Here is a 20,446-nt window from a genome sequence, read left to right as displayed (position 1 = left end):
CCAATATTTTACTGAAGTGAGCTACTTTATCTGCTAAGATATTTTATAGAAGATGAAGATGGTCTACATCCCTGGATGGAAGAACCTGTTAATCAAAGGGAGGTCATTGAGCTGGAGATAAATTGTACTCTTATAGAAAGAATTCATTCATTCACTAATTTATTCATTAAATACTGTGTCTCATAATTATGTTAGATGTTGGAAGAGATGCAAAGATAAGCAACCTGGTTTCAAACAGAACTATAAGAGGCCATTTCAGTTTCCTCATCTGTAAAGTGAAGGAGTTGGACTAGATGTAATTTAATCTGAGTTCACAATAGGAGTAGTTAATTTTCTAGGCAATTTATCCAAACAGGTTCCCTGATATGCCCTCATGAATACATACTTCTTTGTTATTATTTTTTTCTAGTTTTATAAAAATAGCTTTTTTTTCCCAGTGGTTTGATTATTATGGCATTGTATAAGTAAATTAATTTAGATAGAATTGTCATTTTTGTTATATAGGTTCAACCTACCCATGAGCAATTGATATTTTTTTCCAGTTGTTTAGATCTAAGATATGGATGCATACTTCAATACGTATTTTACAACTGCTTTCCTTTGTCAAAAGCCTTCTTATGAATCTCTCCCTTTTCACGTTTGTCCTTTCCTGTTACTGAGCATAATAGCTTATCCTGGAGCTGAATGAGTAATGATTACCAATCTTTACCAGTTCAAGGGAAATAGTCTTTACCAATTAGGGAAAATGGAAACTTGTGACAGTAATAGAAGGAAGATATGGCATCTGAGTAAATTAGCATTGCAGAGACTTTTGATACAAATTTGACCTAAAGTCTTGCAACAGACTTAGAAATCTGACTCTTAAGATTAAAATGAGTTGAAAATTGTTCTACGCAATTGCAGAGACCAAAGGGAGACTAAATTAAATAGTGATCAGGAAATAAGAAATGATGAAAGTGATTTTTCAAATATATCTGGAAAGACTTGTATGAATTGATACAGAGTGAAGTGAACAGAACCAGGAGAACAGTTCAAATGATAACGTTGTGTTTGTCCTTCGTTCTCAAAGAGGACCATGACATCAAAATGATGACGTAACTTGCAGTTGACTTTGATTTGAGTAAGAGAGGGCTGTGCAAGGTCACGAACTTCACTTTCTTCTCCTGAGTCATCTGGGTCCAGTGGCCTGATATTCATCAGGACAACTGGAGATGGCCCAGGATGCAATGGGAGATCCTGGCCCTTTCAGACTAAGGTCTTATCACATTCTCACTTGAGTGAGATACGCTCATTCAATGAATAGGCTTCTTTAGGCAGTTCCTCAAGGGATGGCAAACAATAATAACAATTTTGTAAAGACAGTCAACTTTGAAAGACTTAAGGAATCCGATCAACCATAATTCTAGATTCTTCCCACCTTCTGACAGAGAAGTGATGACTTGTGGTGCAGAACAAGGCATACTTTTTTAGACATGGCTATAGTGGAAATTTATTTTGCTTGATTATGCATATTTATTTCAAACATTTGGATTTTCCTTTTTTAGGTAAGAGTAAGAGAAAGATAAAATAAATTTTTGATAATTTAAATAAAGTTAAACATGAAATGATGAAAAGGAACAGGTAAGAGTCAATAAAAAAGATGCTACATTTTAAAGAGAGATAAAAGAAATGTGCTTAGTTTTTTGCATTGATAGATGAACTACTAAGTGTTTTGAAAAATTCAAAACTAGGTAGATTAATAATCCACTATTAGTTATAATCACAGAAACCATAAAAGACCAGTACTCCTAGGACAATGAGTGAAGAGAGTAGAATGTTAGAAAACGTAAATTCAAACTTTCTCCATTACAATCTTAATGCTTGAAATAGGCTTTATCCTGATAACACCTACAGGCCTTATCCCAAACACATCTACAGTGAATAAATAGATGATATCTACACAAGTTAGAAAAGCAGCTTAGGAACTATATAGACATATATCCCAAGACTACTTTGAGACAAGGATGTTGAGGAAGAAAGAAAAGGTTTTTTTAAAGATTAAAACAGACAGGTGCAAAGGCCAGTCTATATCAGAAGACACATTAATGGTAGTATTCCTGAAACCTTTTCCCAAAAGTTCTGATTAGTAGGAGATTCTAAGCATCCTCCATTGACTGTTCTTTTAAGAAAGCGAAATTTTACCTCAAATGGGTCTGGGTGTACTCAGAGATTGTAGAAATAAGGCAGTTTCCTTACTATGTTTTTTTAAGCATGGCAGGTCCAACTCAACAACTTCAGGAAGCAGACCAACAACTTGACATTAGAAGCTCTTCAAAAATTGAGGCCCAAAACCATTGTCACCATGATGCGAAACAAGACGGAAATTAGGTCTCGAATCAAAAGAGACTAAAACCATAGCCCAACTGGAACAAAGAAGAGATGACGGAGTCTTTTCAATGACTTTTGGCAGTATTCCAAAGCATGTATGAAAGATTTTACAAGTCTGAAGTAAAAGCTTGAAAGTCAGATGATAGAGCCTCTGAAGGAGTTGTTTTCCTGAATATTGGCAATGTAGTATTGGTAACGTAGGATTGGCAATGTAGGAGGGGAATGGAGGCATTGTCACTGTCACAACATGCAGGGCAATATCTGCTGTTGGATGGTGGTTTGCTGGGGAGGGGGAGATTTCCGTTATTTGTGATTATAACATTGATGTATTACTGTGGGATCTGTTCAGTCTGAGGTTCCATATTTTATCACTTTATTGTAATTTCCAGGTAAGGATTCTATTCCATAGGACACATAGTTCTTTGAGAATCATCCATTCATACCTGCATCTCACACCCTGAACAGGCAGATCAGTGCCTAGATAATGGGCCCTTTGGAAAAGGACTAAACTCCATTTAAAGATAATTTAAAGCACTTTGTCACTTAGGATTTCAATCTCAAAGTCACAGTGTGCTATATGATGTCCAACTTCCTCTGCTTGTACATCCATTATATCTATACTTATACCTATATCTATCTTCAAAATTCAATTTTCCTCTTGTTACCATTTCCCTATCAATCATAAGATATAATTCGGTCTAATCAAAAAATACTTATGAAGTACCCATTAAATCCAAATGCGTTATGGGATGTGAATACTAGAACACTATAGTCTCTGAAGAACTGAAATTGAAAATCATTCAAAGAGCAATGGAGATGTGCAAAAGTGGATATGAGCATGTTGCAACACATTTCAACCAAAGCATTAGGAAGGTGAAGGATGTATGACATGTCATCTACAAGTGAAATCTGTAAGTTAAAAGGAAGATTGGCAGGTCACATAAGGAAGAGAAGGCATCAGTTAGAAAGGACAGACTTCCTTTGTTTTCCTAGTTAGTTACCTCAGAATGTCAAGAGTAAGTAATGAAAACCTCTTACATGTTGGGCAAACCCTTTAGTGGTGAGTTCATGGGAATGCCTATAATAGAATCACATGGGGTAAGCAAGCATGGAAAGGTTGGAATCTACATCACTGTAATGGATGTGAAATCCATAAAATCAAAGGGTGTGGTCAGGATTCTGATGGAGAAAATTTGAATTCAGATTTTCCAAAATTCTGCTCTCTTCACCCATTGTTTTAGTAGTATTAGTCTATTTTTAAATTTTCTGTGGTTGTAACTAATAGCAGATTATTAATCCATCCAGTTTTAAGATATTCATGAGCTATTCATTCCAACTTGAAGATAAACTGAATGCTTTCTAGGACATCTCTGAGGCATAAAATGATTTGCACATTGAACTCTTGGTCCCAGTCCCTGACTGATAACCATAGTACTGAAGATTGACCTTGTAGAGATCCTGGATGAAAGTAGGCCGATAATTTTTGACACCTGTGATTGATCTTGGTCCAAATAGTGTTGCTTCATACTGCATCCACATAGTCCACAGCAGTTAAGACCAAGTAGTGTGAGCTTTGTTATTCCAGGCTGGCAAGTTTTTTGAATACTAATCCAATTTATTTACTTCCATCCAAATGCTCCTTAGGAGAAATAGTTTGAAGTGTTTGTCTTGTCTAGAATTAACTCTAGAATTTGCACGTACTGATGGAGTGAGTATAAGTATTTTTCTCATATGTCAGCTCTAATTTTAAGTTGACAATCTTTTGAAATCCCTGATATATGTTGTTTACATCCTGAATTTGCATGTTTATATGAAAAGTATTTAAGGGACTCTTTACAAGTGTTCAACTTCAACTTGGAGTGAATTTGCCCTTCCTATGTACTCTCCTCTCTCTATTCTGTTAGTAAGTTATCTTCTTTCAGTGTTCACCATAACATATCTCCCCTCACCACTAACTTGCAGTTTCAGATCTGAAAATCTCAGGCATCCAGTCCTAGATTCTTCCTAGATTTATCACCTCAGTCTCTTTAACCATATCCTCGTGAACCAGAAAGTTAATCTCCTCAGAAAGTTCTTATCAAAACAAAATATCTGAGAAGAGAAAAAATATTTGTCGCTCCAGTGCCCAGTTCTTCCTCTGTTTGGCAATCCTTTTCATTACTGTGCAGATGAATTTCCATTTTCCAAGACATCAAATTTCAGATCATTAGTGAATTGAAGTTTTCCCAAGGCCAGTGTCAAGGCTCTGAGACTTAGAATCTTTTTTTAAAATACACCTAGTCCCCCAGAATGTGTCCCTAGTGACCTTTGGAGTGTGAATCACATACAGGAAAATCATCTAATGAAACTCATTCTTTGCTATAGCTCTACTTTGTGGTTGATGGCAGCTCCCAGAGGCTGATTCTGTAGCTGCAATTTTATGGTATCATTAATTTTAACTCCTGATGAATACATTTGACTTGAAATGGATGTCGATATTACTTACAGAACACTTTCCTGGAAGCTTGCCATGTTTGACTTTAATATTCATAAACAGTAATATGTCTAAGCATCAAAACATAAGAAAATTTTGTTCTTATTTTTATCATCTAAGGAATCTTCTTTCATAGTATCTTGAAACTGAAAAGTAATCAAAGTTCAGCTAACTAAAGTCCATTTTCCAATGGAAAACGCGTTATTGTAATTTAAGATTTTCTACATGTTAAACTTACCTTTTCTTTTAAAATAGTTTGATTAGTGACTTTCAGAAACAGCACAGCCATTTTGATTTTAGTAGCATGTCTTCCTCCACCCCCATCAACACTTCCTTATAAGAAAGATTGTGGTTGTTCGTCTTTCATTTTTTGAAGAAAACCAATAACATTTCAGAGTGATGTCTTGATTTGTGCCATGAATTGGATTCAAATGAGTCAGAGGTGCACAAAGTCATCATCCTCACTCTGTCTTCCAGAGTCTTTGAAGTCCAGTGGCAAGACAAAAATCAAGACTAATAGAAATGGCTCTGGATGCAGTGTACAACCTTGGTTGTCTTTGAAGTCTGGCCAAGCTTTAACTGTTCCATAGCACCAGTTTCTTCTGCTTTCATGACCCTGGGAACAAGTTCTTCTCATCCAACCATTCCACTGGTGGAAGTCTTCACACTAACCCTAACCCACTGAGGGGTTTGAGACTTGTTGATTACCTTCCACCTAGTTTAGCCCATCTGCTGAGATGGTTTTGCCAGTGTGTGGCTGATGCACAAGCTATAGCTTCTTGGAGTCACACAAACATATGCCCTGAGTATGTAAGTATAGGCAACATTTAGCATATGTTAGCCACTTTGTTCAGTACTCAGAGGAGGGAGATGCATTTCATCTTGTCTTTTAGGATTAAATTTATTTTCAGTTAAAGGTATACATTTCAAAAACAACAACCTGAAGCAGCAGCAGCAATGATTCTACATTGTCTTCCTTTCTTTCTGAGTCAGATTACATATATCATTTCTGGAAGTGTTCCAGGATACTTCTTCCCCAAACTTTCATTGCTTTATATCTGTCATCAAGATAAGTTATTTTGAATAATTTTACTCCTCTACATCCTCTAAAAATTTCTCATTTCCTATGTTCTCTAATAACTTCAAAATTTACAATTCTATTATTCAAAATTATTGAGACCTTTTACTAGTCTTTGGATCATATCTAAGCTTTTTATCTATTTATAAAAAGCATGTAACAAACAGCTAAGTAGTTATAAAGCCTTGAAAACTGTCATCACAACTCTATGGTTGGGTGGACTAGACAGCAAATATCTGAAAGTGAAAAATTTTCCCAAATATCTACAAAATACCAATTCTTCCTTTTATTAAAGATGTCCAAAAGTGGGATGATTTTTCTGGGAAGTAATGGTTTCCTCATCTTTGGATATATGACCACTTTCAGGAATTCCATATGATTTCTATGCCAGTCAGAGCAGCACCATGTGAACTTTGAATTTTCTTTCAGCCCTGAAGTCCTATGACGCTCTATTTTCAAACTGCCCAAATTAACTATCTTTTATCATTTGACCTGCCTTTGCAAGTATCCTTATTTGACAGTTAACACATATAAGGTTTCATTATTGCTAGATATGAATAAAAAATCAAGATGGAAAATGGACTTTAGTTAGCTGAACTTAGACTGATTACTTTTGAGTTTCAGAATAATATGAAAGAAGCTTCCTTAGATGATGAAAATAAGAACAAAAATTTCTTATATTATGAAGTCTAGATATATTACTGTTTATGAATGTGGAAATTCAAGGATGGAAAGCTTCCAGGAAGTTTTGCTTGATAGTAAGACTTTTTTTTTTTTACCATTGGCACATTTATTTTTGCTGTAATAGTTAAAGCTAAATGGAATGACAGTTTTCAATGTGCTCTGTGAAAATGAATAGAAGTATGGCATAATAAAAAATATATTAGAAAGATACTGACTAAAAAGAGCTCAATAAAATGTAACTGATTTCAAATTAAAAAGATTTTAAGTCAAATCTATTACTTATACTGAGTTACGATGATCAGTTCAAACATGTCAGAAAAGGATGGCCCTCAAATTATGTTCCTTATTGCAATAAAATTTCCCATTTTGTTTATCAAAAACACCTTTATATATTCAAAGAGGACAAATTATTCTAATGCAGTTTTACAGGCTCATGGGCTGATGGGTGGGGGTACTACAACAGAGAATGACTAAATTATTGATCTCATAGACTATGCAAGTAAGGAAATGTAAGAAATGCAGCAGGGATCTTACCTGGAGTATATTAGAATCCTCTTTACCTTCAAGTAAATTCTGAGATGCTGAAAGAGGTCTATTTTTCTCACAAATTTTCTGACATATTAAAGTGTCTGCATAGGAATGTTGGGGAAAGAGCAACTGGCTCTTCTGAGAGCCCATTGTGACAGTAACCTCTTGAGTATGTGTCTGGAGAAAAGCTTGAACTCCATCAATGCCAATAAATTCTGAAGCAGGAACACTGGCAGAATGATTAGCACCTGATCTCAGCAGCTGTGAAGCCCTCCATCTGCATAATCTGAGCATTAGTAAAACAATGATGAAGCCAAAGAACAGACAGGACACAGCAGCCACAGCCAGTACCAGATAGAAAGTGAGATTGGATTCACTGGGGACTTCAGGGACAGCCAGGTGGTTGAGATCTGAGAGGACTTCCGGGATGGTGTCAGCCACAGCCACCGTGACGCTAACAGTGGCAGAGAGGGGAGGCTTTCCATTATCTGTGACTGATATGACCAGATTCTGTTTTAAGGTGTCTTTGCTTAGAAAGGCTCGGACAGTCCTGACCTCTCCTGTGTGTAGGCCCACAGAAAAGAGGCCTGGTTCTGTGGCCTTGAGTAGATGGTAGGACAGCCAGGCATTTTGGCCTGTATCTCCATCCACTGCCACCACCTTGGTCACCAGATATCCTGGCTCTGCAGAGCGAGGAGCCAACTCCACTCCAGTGGAATCTTCTGTGGGGAATGCGGGGTATAGGATTTCTGGGGCATTGTCATTCTGATCCAGGATGAAAAGAGTCAGAGACACGTTGCTACTGAGAGGCGGGTCCCCATCATCTTGGGCAATCACAAGCAGTTGAATGTCACGTAATTGTTCGTAATCGAAGGAACGCAGAGCATAGAGAACGCCAGTGTCAGAGTTGATGGAGATGTAGGAGGAGAGAGGAGCCCCCTGGAGAATATCTTCCTCAATGGAGTAAGTGACATGGCCATTCTCTTCGCTGTCCGGGTCCCGAGCGATTACAGAATAGATAGAGGCACCTCTGGGATTGTTTTCTCGGATGTACACAGAGTAGGATGCCTGATCGAAGGCAGGAGGGTTGTCATTAGTGTCTGCCACGTGCAGAGGGATGTAAGTGTCCGTGGACAGGGGCGGGGTGCCCCAGTCTGTAGCTGTCACAGTGATATTATACAGGGAGACCTTCTCTCTGTCCAGGGCTCCAACTGTTATCAATTTGTAATAATTTCCATAAGATTTGATGAGTTTGAAAGGCAGATTCTCGGGTATGGAGCACATTACACGTCCATTCTCCCTAGAGTCCCGATCATGCACATTTAAAAGGGCAATTACAGTCCCTGGGAGAGAGTCTTCAGAGACTGACTTCGTGAGGGATGTTATACTCAGTTCGGGAGCGTTGTCATTTACATCCAAGACTGAAATCAAGACCTTAGCTTTCCCCAGAAGCCCAGGTCCGTCCTCGGCTTGTATTTCCATCTCATGTAAGGCAGATTCTTCATAATCTAGATTTTCCGTCGTTGATATTTCGCCTGTGATAGTGTCCATTTGGAAGATCTTTGAGGTTCTTTCAGCTATTTTCCTGAAAGAGTAGGTCACTTCCCCATTGACTCCTTCATCTGCGTCGGTGGCGGTCACGGTGACTAGTAACGTTCTCTCTGGCACACTCTCTGGAACACTCACGCTGTACACGGATTGAGTAAACACTGGAGCATTATCATTGAAATCAACGACAGTCACTCGGACTCGCGCGGTGCCTGAGCGGACAGGATTTCCTCCGTCCGAGGCTGTGAGGATGAGATGGTGAACTGGCTCCTCCTCCCTGTCCAGGACCTGCTCCAGCACCAGCTCCGGGTACTTGGCCCCATCTGTTCCACTTTGCAGATGCAGAGAGAAGTGGTGGTTCGGGTTCAGCTGGTAGCTCTGGACTGAGTTCACACCCACATCCGAATCAAATGCTTCTGGGAGGGGAAATCGCATTCCGGGAGCTGCGATTTCACTGACTTTTACTTCCACTTCTTCAGCCCGGAAGTAGGGCTTGTTATCATTGATATCAGTTATTTCCACATCTACTCCATAAATATTCGCTTTGTCCTCCAGAAGGATATCCAAATTCAAAAAACACTTTGAGGTCCCGGGACAAAGCTCTTCCCTGTCTATTCTGTCTGCAGTGACTAAACTGCCACTTCTGAAATTCAGAACAAAATGCTGCATCTTACCTCTGGACACAATGCGGGCTCCGCGTTCCGAAAGCTCGTGGGCAGTCAGCTCCAGGTCCTTGGCGATGTCGCCCACAAAAGAGCCCTTATCCATTTCTTCGGGCACAGAGTAGCTAATGTGCGTGGCACAAGATTGCAAAAGTATACCCAGGACAAGGCAAAGCAGCATCTGCGTTCTGCAGCCGTGGAACCTCCGCACAGTAGCCATTTGGATTTCACTGCCACAAAATGGTCCCGGTTCCACCCGAGAGTCTGAATCAACGCTTGCCTCCTCTGAGCCGGAAGGAATGGGTATTTATCAGAAAACCTGAATAGCAGAGGGTGCTGGCAGTTAATGCAGTTCGTGGGTTTGCCGTTCTGATCTGGCAGTGTGTTTTGCTTTAGAAGCTGCGAGAGTTGGTTGGCTCTCTCCCAGAACTGGTCTCGGTTATTAGTGAACAGCGACGCCCAGAGGCCTCTGCAGTGACTGAAAACTACCCCTCGAAAATTTCCCCCAGATAGTAACTAGATTTAAATTTTTTTTTTTTCAGATTAGGAAGGGTATACAACGAGTTCATTAGCACAGAATGTGGTAGATGTTCAGTAAATATGGAACTGAAATGTACAACTTTTTGAATACTCTGGCGGATACTTAATTTCATCAGTGTGGTACTTTCCCCCTTAAGTTGTATTTGGTGGGTCTACTATCTCTCTGGAGACTTTTCATTTCTTTCTATATGTAGAAGTACCACGCTAGATCTCAGACTGTCCCATTTCCCCCCACATTCTTGTTACCTGACTAGTCCATTTTCTTTTCTAGTCATACATATCCTTAGTACAGTATAGTTTATTTTTAAAAATTTACAATTTTTCTATTTAGATGTATTTTTATATTTGATTCTTCTCTTTCAACCTTACTATTTATTATGTATGTAATTATTTAACCAGTTATTGAATTTTAAACATTTCACATGTCAACACCAAATGAGAAATCAAACTATATCTCCCTCAGGGAGAAAAAAATAGCTTTAGAGAAGAAAATGGTTGATTTTTCATGAGCTAAATACAATAGTTCTTTTCAAATGTTACTTTCCATAAATAGTGTTGCTAAAGTCGTGAGCAACCTTATATCCATTTTTATTAATGTAGGTTATAGACCTTTTTTGGAAGAGATCAGAGAGACAGAGATGAGTAGGAGAGGGAGAGAGGGAGGAAGAGAGAGAGAGGGAGGCAGTGTAAGCATAGAATCAGAAAAACACTTCCCATTCAATCTCACTTTTGAGGGTTACTAGCTGAGTGAACTTAGGCAAGTCATTAAGCCTCTACCAGCTTCAGGCAACTCTCCAGGATTCTCTAACAAACTATATATGAGTTGGAAATATACTCTCGGGATTGAATTCACCAGAATTTCCTCTCATGCTGCTAGTCACAGATCCTTCTCTTATTTGCAACAGGGCTGATTAAGTGCCAAGGGAGGAGGGAGGACATGTAAAGAAACTGAGTTTCCTGAACTAAAAGGAGTACATCTAAAGTTACTGAAGTAATGTACTGATGGAAAATTTGTCGATGTTGTCGTTGTTCATGTGTTTCAGTTGTGTCCAATTCTTTATGACTTCATTTGGGTTTTCTTGGCAAAGAAACTGGGATGGTTTGCCATTTCCTCCTCCAACTCATTTGGAGAATTTCCAGATGAGGAAACGGAGGTTAACAGGGTTAGTGATCTAAAATATCCATTTCATAATTCCTCAAGTAGGTTGAAGTCCATAGGTCCAATCATCCAGCATGTAGATTTTTGCATGTAGAGGATGAGGGGAGCTATTGGTTCACCTCTTTTACAGGGATCAACATGATGGAGAAGAAATAGCTCAGAATAGAAATCGGGAGCTCTGATATATTCTGACTTACCTTCTAAGCAAAACAACTACTAACTGTACTTTAAATCGGAAAATCACCCTTCGTAGAACAATATGATTGGAGATGCTGAAAAAATGACTTATCAAATTTTTTTGAAATATTAATACTTGCCCCAACTAGATAGTTCACAACGTTCTATAGAAGTCAGAGACTTTCTTGAAAATATTTAAGATGTTTTTCACGAATTAGTAAATGAATTGGAGTGTTTACAGAAAAGTTATAGCAATAACCTAACTTATGTTATTAAAGAATTCTTAAAGAAGATCCAGAGCTCACCTTCTGAATGGTGTATGTGTCACGGAAAGTCTCTTTCTGTACAAATAGGAGGTGTAGCTTGTCAGTGTAAATGAGATTGTTGTCAACTTCTCGGCTCAGACCTTTTGATTTTGATAAGTTAAATTTTTCCTTTCCAAGATCTGAGGTCATATTTAAATCATAGGAATAAGGCAGCGTTCTTTTACTGCGGTCTGAGGGAACTCTCGGTGCAGGCCCGAAGCAAAGACATTCAGGGAAACATCTCAATACGTTGGAATTAGAGGCTCTCCGAAAGCGCTGGGCTACAGCCATAGTCTCAAAAATAAGGAGATTAGGGCCAGCGCCACAATTAGGTAAAACTACAGTTCAGAATGAAGGTCTAAGGCAGCTGAAGGCTCGCCTCTCATCTCAGGCAGTGCCTCCAGCAGTCTGTCTGCAAAAGCCAAGGGCAGACACACAGTAGTGGACATAGGGGGCTGGCCTCTGTCCTGCACAGAGACCAGAAGGCAGAGCCCGCTGCGTCTCGGTCAGTCAAAGCCCCGGAGAGTCTGACCTCGCTGGTTCGCAGCCCCAGGCTGAAGAGTCCGGGATCTATGGCCTGCAGCTCGCGGTAGGCCAGTGAGGACCGTTTCTCCCCCAGCCTCAATCCACCTCCACCACTTGGTCTCCTGGCTTCGCCAAGGGAGGGACTTTGTGGAACAAGGCAGAGCCGTTAAGCCTCAGGGTCGGATAGAGGATGTTCGAGGCATTGTCAATTGTCACCTCCATCCACAATGAAAACTCGCATAGTGGCATTGGCGCTGAGAGAGGGAGAGTCTTCACTGTGGGACTGTAGAGTCAGTTCGAAGGTGAGGACCTGTTTATAGTCGAAACAGCGCTGCGTAAAAATGTCCTCGCTGTGGTCATCGACAGATGTATAAGAAGACAGGTCGCTGCTGAAGACGGAATCGAACACTAGACTATTCTTCTCCAGGTCTAGGTCAGAGGATGAAACACACTCGATGGAGACTCCAGAGGGATTGTTCTCAGGGACGTAAACAACATAATAAGGTTGGAGGAAAACAGAGGGATTATCATTACGTCAGCTATGTACAGGGAGAGAGTTTTGCTGGAGGACAGAGGAGGCTTTTCCTTATCTGTGGCAGTCATGTAGATCTTACAACCTGAGATCTCTTCTCGATCAAAGGTTCTCTCCGTTACCAGTAGGTATCAGCTAATGGAACAATTTTCACTGGGAAATGTCCCTGCAAATAATAAACCACTCGACCATTTTCTTGAGAACTCCTGTCATGAACATTGATGAGAGCTATGTTCCGTGGTCACAGAACGTGATGGGTGATTTGGGGTACATTGTTATTCTCATTAAGAATTTCTATAAGAATTTTACAGTGAGCCACCTGACCTCCATCATCTTTATTTCGGATATTAAACGCATAGGCTTTAGTCTCTTTGAAATCTAATCTTCCTTTGGGTAATATTTCTCCGGTAATAATGTCGAGAGTCAAAAGGGGTTGTGAAGTTTCTCCAACACTTTTAAAGCAGTATGAAGCTCTTCCATGGACTCCCTCGTCCAGGTCCATGGCCATCAGAGGATCCCAAGGGCAGGTTCTCCGGCGGACTGACTATGTAGTCGTCCTGGCTGAAGACAAGGGGGATTATCATCGGCGTCCACCACCTTGATCCTGATGTAAACCGTGCAGGTTAGATCTGGGTCTCCCCCGTCCACCGCTGTGAGGTACAAGTGATGGATGTTCTATTTTTCCCTGTCTAAAGATTTCTCGAGAATTAATAATAACTGTTTACTGCCATCTGGATCTTCCTGCACTTCTAAGGAGAAGAATTCATTAGGATCAACACTGTAACTTTAGACTACATTAATATTAAGATCTTGATCTTGAGCTGGTTCTAGAGGAAATCTTGCAAACGGAACTACAGATTCAGTTTCCGTATTCTTGTCATTTTGATTCAAAAAGGGAAAGTAATCGTTGGCATCCTGTATTTCCACATTCACGTGAAAAATATAAGAAAAGAGTTTTCGACCACTGTTTCGAAATTTAAGAAGCAAGATAATATTTTCCGTGTATCTCCTCTCGATCTAATCTTTCCTTTACCTAAAGGCCGCCATTCTCTACTTTCACAGTACAATACCCTTTTCCAGCCTCGGAGAGAAGTGTGATCTTCCGAGCTGGCAAGTCCTGGGCCTCCTACCCCAAATCCTCGACAAGATCCACTATCTCCGAATCTTTCTCCGTCTCCTCCCGAGACAGAACAAAGACTCCTAAAAGGGAAGCAGTTACCTGAGGCCTCACTGTCCTGTCCTGCGCCGCGCTGACACCCTTTCTCCCGTTTCAGTCACGGTTTCTGAAGTTCCCAGCTGCTGCGTTTCAATTCTTTACTTGAGTGTAAGCTTGCATATCAAAGAAGAGAGGTTTCTTTCTTCAGAAACGGTGACTCCTTGGGTCCTGGGGCAAAATCGGAGGAGCAGTAGCTGACCGTAGGAGTCGCAGCTTTCCTCTATTATGTGTTGTTCGCTGCGACTGCGCAGTAAATAGTCCAGATGACGCACAGAGGCTCTTCTGAGCCGACCCAGCTCTAGATGGGCATGGGCCAACAGCGGCGCCCAGAGGTGCAGACTCAGAAAGGCCGCAGCGCTGGGGAAGGAATAAACATCTAGCAATCGAGCAAGGCCTGGATAACTTGGCACAATTGATCATAAAACTATAGAACAGAATATTCTGTGGTAAGAGAAACATTCACAATTCGGTGAAAAACTTGATTCTCAGGAATTTCAGTAGTTGTAAATTCTTTGGGGTTTGGTAGAGAGAAAGGGTGATTATGCATTATATATATTTGCCACTAAAGGAAATTTTAAAACATTTTACAGCTTAAAAAAAATCCTCTGAACCGGGCATAGTAAATGAAAAGGTCACATTTCCCATAAAAGCAGTTTTCATCCATGATCAAAGTGAGTTTTTATAATGACAATTCCATTTGTGCCATCTGGAATGCATGCATTCTCTAGAATGCTCTGTCCCTTCACCTGATTTGCCTCTTAGAATCTCTAGCTTCCTTTCCAGTCAGCTCAGGTGCCATTCCCTGCACTAGGCCTTTAGTGCTCTATGGCTTATGAAATAGCTTTGTAATCTCGATTTCACCTTCCAGCAGTTCTGTGAGTTTCTTTTGAAAAGGGACTGTTTAGTTCTTGTTCTTGTATACCTTATATCTAGCCAGTGCTTTGAGAATATCAGGCATTCAATTAAGGTTGGCCGAATTCAATTAGACAATAGAAAAGCATGGTTCAGTACTGTTTTCTTTCCCTGAGAATAAGAAGGGTAGCAATAACAAATTGAGACGAAATATTTTGCCTCTCAATGGAGCTGAATATTTCTTTATATTTAACATGAAATATTTTGGATTGCTCATGGTATTTTTTTATTTTATTGCTTCTTCTGCATGTATCTTCCAGGCTATAGATGTTTCCACATTTGATTTATTATAAAGTTTTAGAATTTAGAAGCATGAAAATTGTCTGAAGAAGTCATACATTCCAGACTTCTACCTAGAGCCGTTGCTAGAAAGATGCAGCATTTGGGCAAATCAAACTATTCCTTTTCCACATTTGGATCCATGTTAATATTTAAGTAAGTAGGCTAGAAAAATGAGAAGGAATTAATAACAAAATGGTTACATGTAATCTGTGGAATGTGGGAACAGGGAGGACAGTCAATGAACCTGTGGTATTGAGATTCTCCTCTACCACCTACCTTCTCTACTTCCCTGGGTCACTACCAATACTTAGGTCCTCACCATGTGAGACGCTTAAAGTTAAACCATGGAGACAGCTGAATGGAATATTACCTAGACCGTGGTGGATGGAAAGGTTAATATACTTCCACAGTGTTAATAATTAATTTCCAAAGCAGAAAACTGGGTAGAAATTTGCAGCAATTTTCTTTGACAAAGGTCTCATTTCTCAACTATACAGGGAACTGAGTCAAATTTATAAAAATAAGAGCTATTCCTCAATGGACAAATGGTCAAAGAATATGAATAGAAAGTTTTCAGAAGAATAAATCAAAGTTATAAACGACTATATGAAAAATGCTCTAAATCACTAATAATTAGGGAAATGCAAATTAAAACAGCCCTGAGATACCCACTACACACCCATCAGATTGGTTAACATGACAGGAAAAGAAAATGACAAATGCTGGAGGGGTGTAGAAAAATAGATAACCGGTGTTTTTGGACCATTCTGGAGAATAATTTGGAACCATGCCCCAAACTGTGCATATCCTTTGATTCAGCATTGCTGCTACTGGGTCTATGTCCAAAAGAACTCAAAGAAAAAAGAGAAGGATCCATATGTACACAAACACTTACAGTAGTTCTTTTTATGGTAGCAAAGGATTGTAAACTGAAGAGATGCCCATCAATAGGGGATAGATTTCAGAGGTTATGGCATAAGACTGTGATGGAATACAAGTGTGCTGTTAAAAATAATAAAGGGGAAGGTTTCAGAAAAATCTGAGACTTGTATGAACTGATGCCAAATAAAGTGAGCAGAACCAGTGGAATAATATACGTAGTAATAGCAATATTGTAAATATAACTAACTGTGAAGAAATTAGCTATTTTATGATGCATGACAATAAAAAGGACTTATGATGAAAAATGCTACCTACTTACAGATAGAGAACTAATGGGCTCAAATTGCATACTGAAAGTAGCTTTCTTCATTTATATCTCTTGCTATTCCCCTTCCTCCTCCCTCTCCCGAAACATGGTTAATGTTTTGTGTGATTTCCTATGTATAATGGGTATCTGCCTCAAGATGAAATTGGATGGAAGGAGAAAATAGGGAGCTGAAAATAAAATTTAAAAATATTTAAAATAAAAGTAAAACTAAGAATTTTCTTGACAAACTTGACACAGCATTAAAATATAATTTAACTTTGAAAGTATTGTCACTTTCATTATATTGGCACAGTCTAGCCATGAGCACTGCATATTTCACCTACTATTTGTTTTTTCTTTTAAGGAGTACCTTGCAATTTCATCCATACAAGTCTTTTTTTTTTTTTTTTTTGTATTGTATTAGGTCAGTCCTCAGACCTTTTATGCATTTTGTAGTTATTTGAAATGGGATTTCCTTTTTCCTTTTTTGCTTTTTAGGTTTTTCTATTATTATACTAAAATGCTGTTGACTTTTAAGGACTTTGTCCATTTTATAGCCTGAAATTCTACTGAAACTGCAAATTTTCTCAGTATCTTTGCTAATTCCCCAAGATTCTCCAAGTATACCACCATATCCTCAGGAAACAAATTTAGTTTTACCTCCTTTTAACTTATCTCTATCCTTTTAATTTCTTTCTCTTGTCTTACTGCTCTTGCTAGTATTTCCAGAACTATGTCAAATAATAGTGGAGAGAGTGGGCATCCTTGCCTCACTCCTGTATTTATTGAAAAAAGTTCTAGTGTATCTTCATTACATATGATGCAATGGTTTTAGGTAGATGCTTTTAGTGACATTTTTAAAAAGTCCTTTTATGCCTATGCTTTATAGGACTTTTTAGAATAAAAGAGTGCTGTACTTTATCAAAGACTTTTTCTTTTTCAACTATTGAAGTGGTCCTGTAGTTTTGGATGTGTCAATTTATAATATAATTAATTATGTTGCTTTTCTAATGTTGGAACATCTTTGCATCACTGATATAAGTCCCACTTGCTTATAATGAATAATTTCTTGGATAAAATTGCTATAGTCTGTTTAACAAGATTTTGCTTAAAATTTTTGTGTCAATATTAACTAAAGATATTAGGTTATAGTTTTCCTTTGTGCTTTATTTTTCCCTGGTTTAGTTAATAGGATTATATTTGTCTCTAAAAAGGATATTTGTAGGGTATTTTCTAAATTTTTGACAATAATTGGTGAAGTATGGCTAATAATTTTCCTTCACAAGTTTTATAGAAATCTCCTGTGAATCTATCAGGACCAAGATATGGCTCTTTTGTTCCTCCTGACTCTGTAATTGCGTTTTAGATTTCACTGAGTACTACCCTTTAACATTTTTTCTTTAGTAAATTTTATCTGTTAGACACACAGTGCAAACCTGAATATAATGAAAGCTTTGTCAGAGTGGATGAGGATTTCTGGGCAGTGAATAAAATGAGGTCTAAAAAGAGTTCCTCGTTGTCACCCTTAACTTCAATTCCCTAAATTATTCATAATCAAAAGAAGGTATAATATATAAGACACTAATCTCTGAGCTGATGAACTATATAAAAAGAGAGATACATCCAGGGGGTAGATTGTCTATCATAATGGAGTTTTTGATTGAGTATTCCCATTCAGTATCTTTTGCCTCACAGAACAAAACTGGATATTCCTTGTGGATTATTTTCAGGGACTTTGACCATATAAGACTTCTTCAGAAATATAGGTGCATTATCACTCTTATCAGTAATTGTGTAGTATATTATACTTGCTTCTGAGAGACTGGATTTCCCCTGATCTGTAGCTGTTACTGATTCTTTGTCCAAAACACTGTCAGTAATTAAACTATAATAATTGTCAAATGATTTCTGAAGGTGGATTAGAAAGTAACTGGGGATGGAGCAGGTAACCTGAACATTGCTGCCTGAATATTTATTCTCTGTATTAAAGAGAGAGATTACAGTCCTAATGACTTCTGGGACTGAGAGGAACAGGAAGCTATTTTAATATCAGTTTTTATCTACAGTTCCTAGAAGGAGCTCAACTTGCCAGACAATTCTCTATAGTCAATCAATTGAATGTCAAATTCATAGATTTGAGATTCTTCAAAGTCGTTTTTTCCAATCACTCAATCTTTTAGTTTGAGAATCCAATGTAAAATATTTTTTGATGATGTTTCTGCATCTTCTATGAGAGATTTCTGTAAGTGAACATTCATCATTAGGGTCAATAGTTTTTGTGGTCAACACTGTAGAAATGGGTGGCAAGTTTTCCATAATTTAGGCATTATAAAGTTTGATTACATGAGCTTTGTCATTAGAATCTGTAATAAAAACATGGATTTTCTCAGTACTAAACCTCTGGGGTTTACTTCCACCCTTTGCAGTAAAGATCAGATGGTGTATAGTCTTGCTCCTGATCCAAAGAGAAGCAAAAGAAAAAGGAGCTCTGCATTTCACAGTCCTCATACAATGCACATATGTCCAGTAAGAACAGGGCTACTGAGCTGATGATTTAGGGAGATGCGTGGGGAGAAATTAATTTCCACATTTGGAACTCATGTCTCTCCCAGATAAAACTGGGATCTTGGTTATGTTGTCTCACTGGGCTCTTTGGGTTCTGCTCCTGACTCTTCAGGTCTCTATCTACACAATGACTTCATAAGTTTCTCAACTTGGAAAATTCCTCTCCCACTGTGGCTTCTTCGGTTTGGCCAGGTCCTCTCAGAACTTCCATTTTAAAGAAGGACTCAGGATAGCCATATTCACTTCTTAATTCTTCTCCAAGGTCCACTCCTGACTCTTGCTTCTGTACCATTTTTCTTCATTCCATCCCACACTTTTCAGTTTCATATGTTGTCTTTCTTCATTAGAATATAAACTCCTTGAGGGCAGGGCCTCTCTCAATAATATTTTCATTCTGTGGAACCTGGGAGCATTATCATTTAGGTCCAGAATCTGCTTGGCAAAACTTCATTGAGTTCTAGTCATAATTTGCAAATTCAAAAGACATTGGGGGTTATCTGCACATATCCGATCTCCAGCAATCTTTTCATTTGTAACTAAAATACCATTGTTAACATTAAGAGTGAAATTCTGGTTCCTACTTTGGGAGGCTATATGGGCTCCATGTTCTACCAGTATAAGGGGCTCTAGCTACAATCCCTGGTGATGTCACCACAATATAGAATCCTCCCCATCTCCCTGGGTACTGAATAGCAGACCTGAATGGTTCTGGTCCCTCAGTGTCCCCAGAAGAAATTAAAGCAGGACTCATGCCTTGCAGTCCTGTTGCTTCTGTGTAGTCTCCACTTTAAATATGATGAATGTTTTGCTGATTAATACTCCAAAGGACTTGGAGAGAATGGATAACTTAACCAAGGCAATTGCAAATTGCTCTAATAATCCAGTCAGTGATCTGAGAACATGTCTTCTTTCCTATCTGGCTAGGCAGCTAAGGGGCACAGTGGATGGAGTGCCAGAGTCAGAAAGACCTGAGTTTAATTCTGGCCTCAGACACTTATAAGCTTTGTGACTCCGTGCAAGTTATTTAACCTCTATTTTCCTCAGTTTCCTCATCTGTAAAATAGGAATAAAAATAGCCAGTACTTCATAGGGTTGTAGTGAGGGTCAAATGCAAAAATATTTGTAAAGTGTTTAGCACAATGCCTGGCATATTGCAAGTGCTATGTGAATGTTAGCTATAATTATCCATGGTACCACAAAAGGAGTGCTCTGTAGGATCCCTTTTCTTTCTCCCTGATTGGACAATATCACTGATAAGAAAGTCAACTAGAGATTGCCATATATGATGCTGATGTAATTTTTAGATTGAGAGTTTAGCTGATAGATTAAATATTTTCACAACATTGTATTATATCCATAATTGTAATAAAATTGTCATTTTTGTGTTCTATGTTTATAAAAATATGTTCACAGTTCTTTGCATTGTATCTTTCACCATGGACTTTTTAATATTCCAGAAATCTGAGTTTAAAAAGAAGTCATTGATTATCATTTTGGCTAAATAATTCATCCCTTTGAAAACTGGCAATGACCGAAAAAGAATGAGAGTTAGAAAGCCTATTCGTTTTTTTAAAAAGCACTGAACACATGCCGATATATGTTTGTATGTGGCAGTTTCTTTCAGAAGAGCCTGATTCTGCCAAGGAAGAGGTTTTTTCTTTTCAAGATACATATACATGTACATACCCATACATATATGTATAT

At 38.5% G+C, this 20,446-nt stretch overlaps 1 protein-coding gene across 2 annotated transcripts in view; it reads right to left on the bottom strand.

The window, feature by feature from the left end:
- The window catches only part of LOC140518407 (protocadherin gamma-C4), a 204,745-nt gene extending 191,200 nt beyond the window's left edge, over nucleotides 1-13,545 (bottom strand). Inside the window, exons 1-2 of one of the 2 annotated variants that reach the window (XM_072630576.1) lie at nucleotides 7,137-13,545; nucleotides 5,723-5,898 (exon numbers count right to left, since the gene is read on the bottom strand). In XM_072630576.1, coding sequence (XP_072486677.1) covers nucleotides 5,893-5,898; nucleotides 7,137-9,560 — 2,430 coding nt within the window. In that variant the 5' untranslated portion in view covers nucleotides 9,561-13,545 and the 3' untranslated portion in view covers nucleotides 5,723-5,892. Of the gene's footprint in view, nucleotides 1-5,722; nucleotides 5,899-7,136 lie in introns of those variants that run through there. The other variant, XM_072630564.1, reaches the window with a different exon arrangement.
- Nucleotides 13,546-20,446: the final 6,901 nt, after the last annotated feature.

The sequence above is a fragment of the Notamacropus eugenii genome, chromosome 1 (genome assembly GCF_028372415.1).
Source record: "Notamacropus eugenii isolate mMacEug1 chromosome 1, mMacEug1.pri_v2, whole genome shotgun sequence".
Taxonomy (NCBI): Eukaryota; Metazoa; Chordata; class Mammalia; order Diprotodontia; family Macropodidae; genus Notamacropus; species Notamacropus eugenii.
This window is presented reverse-complemented; position numbering and strand designations above follow the sequence as displayed.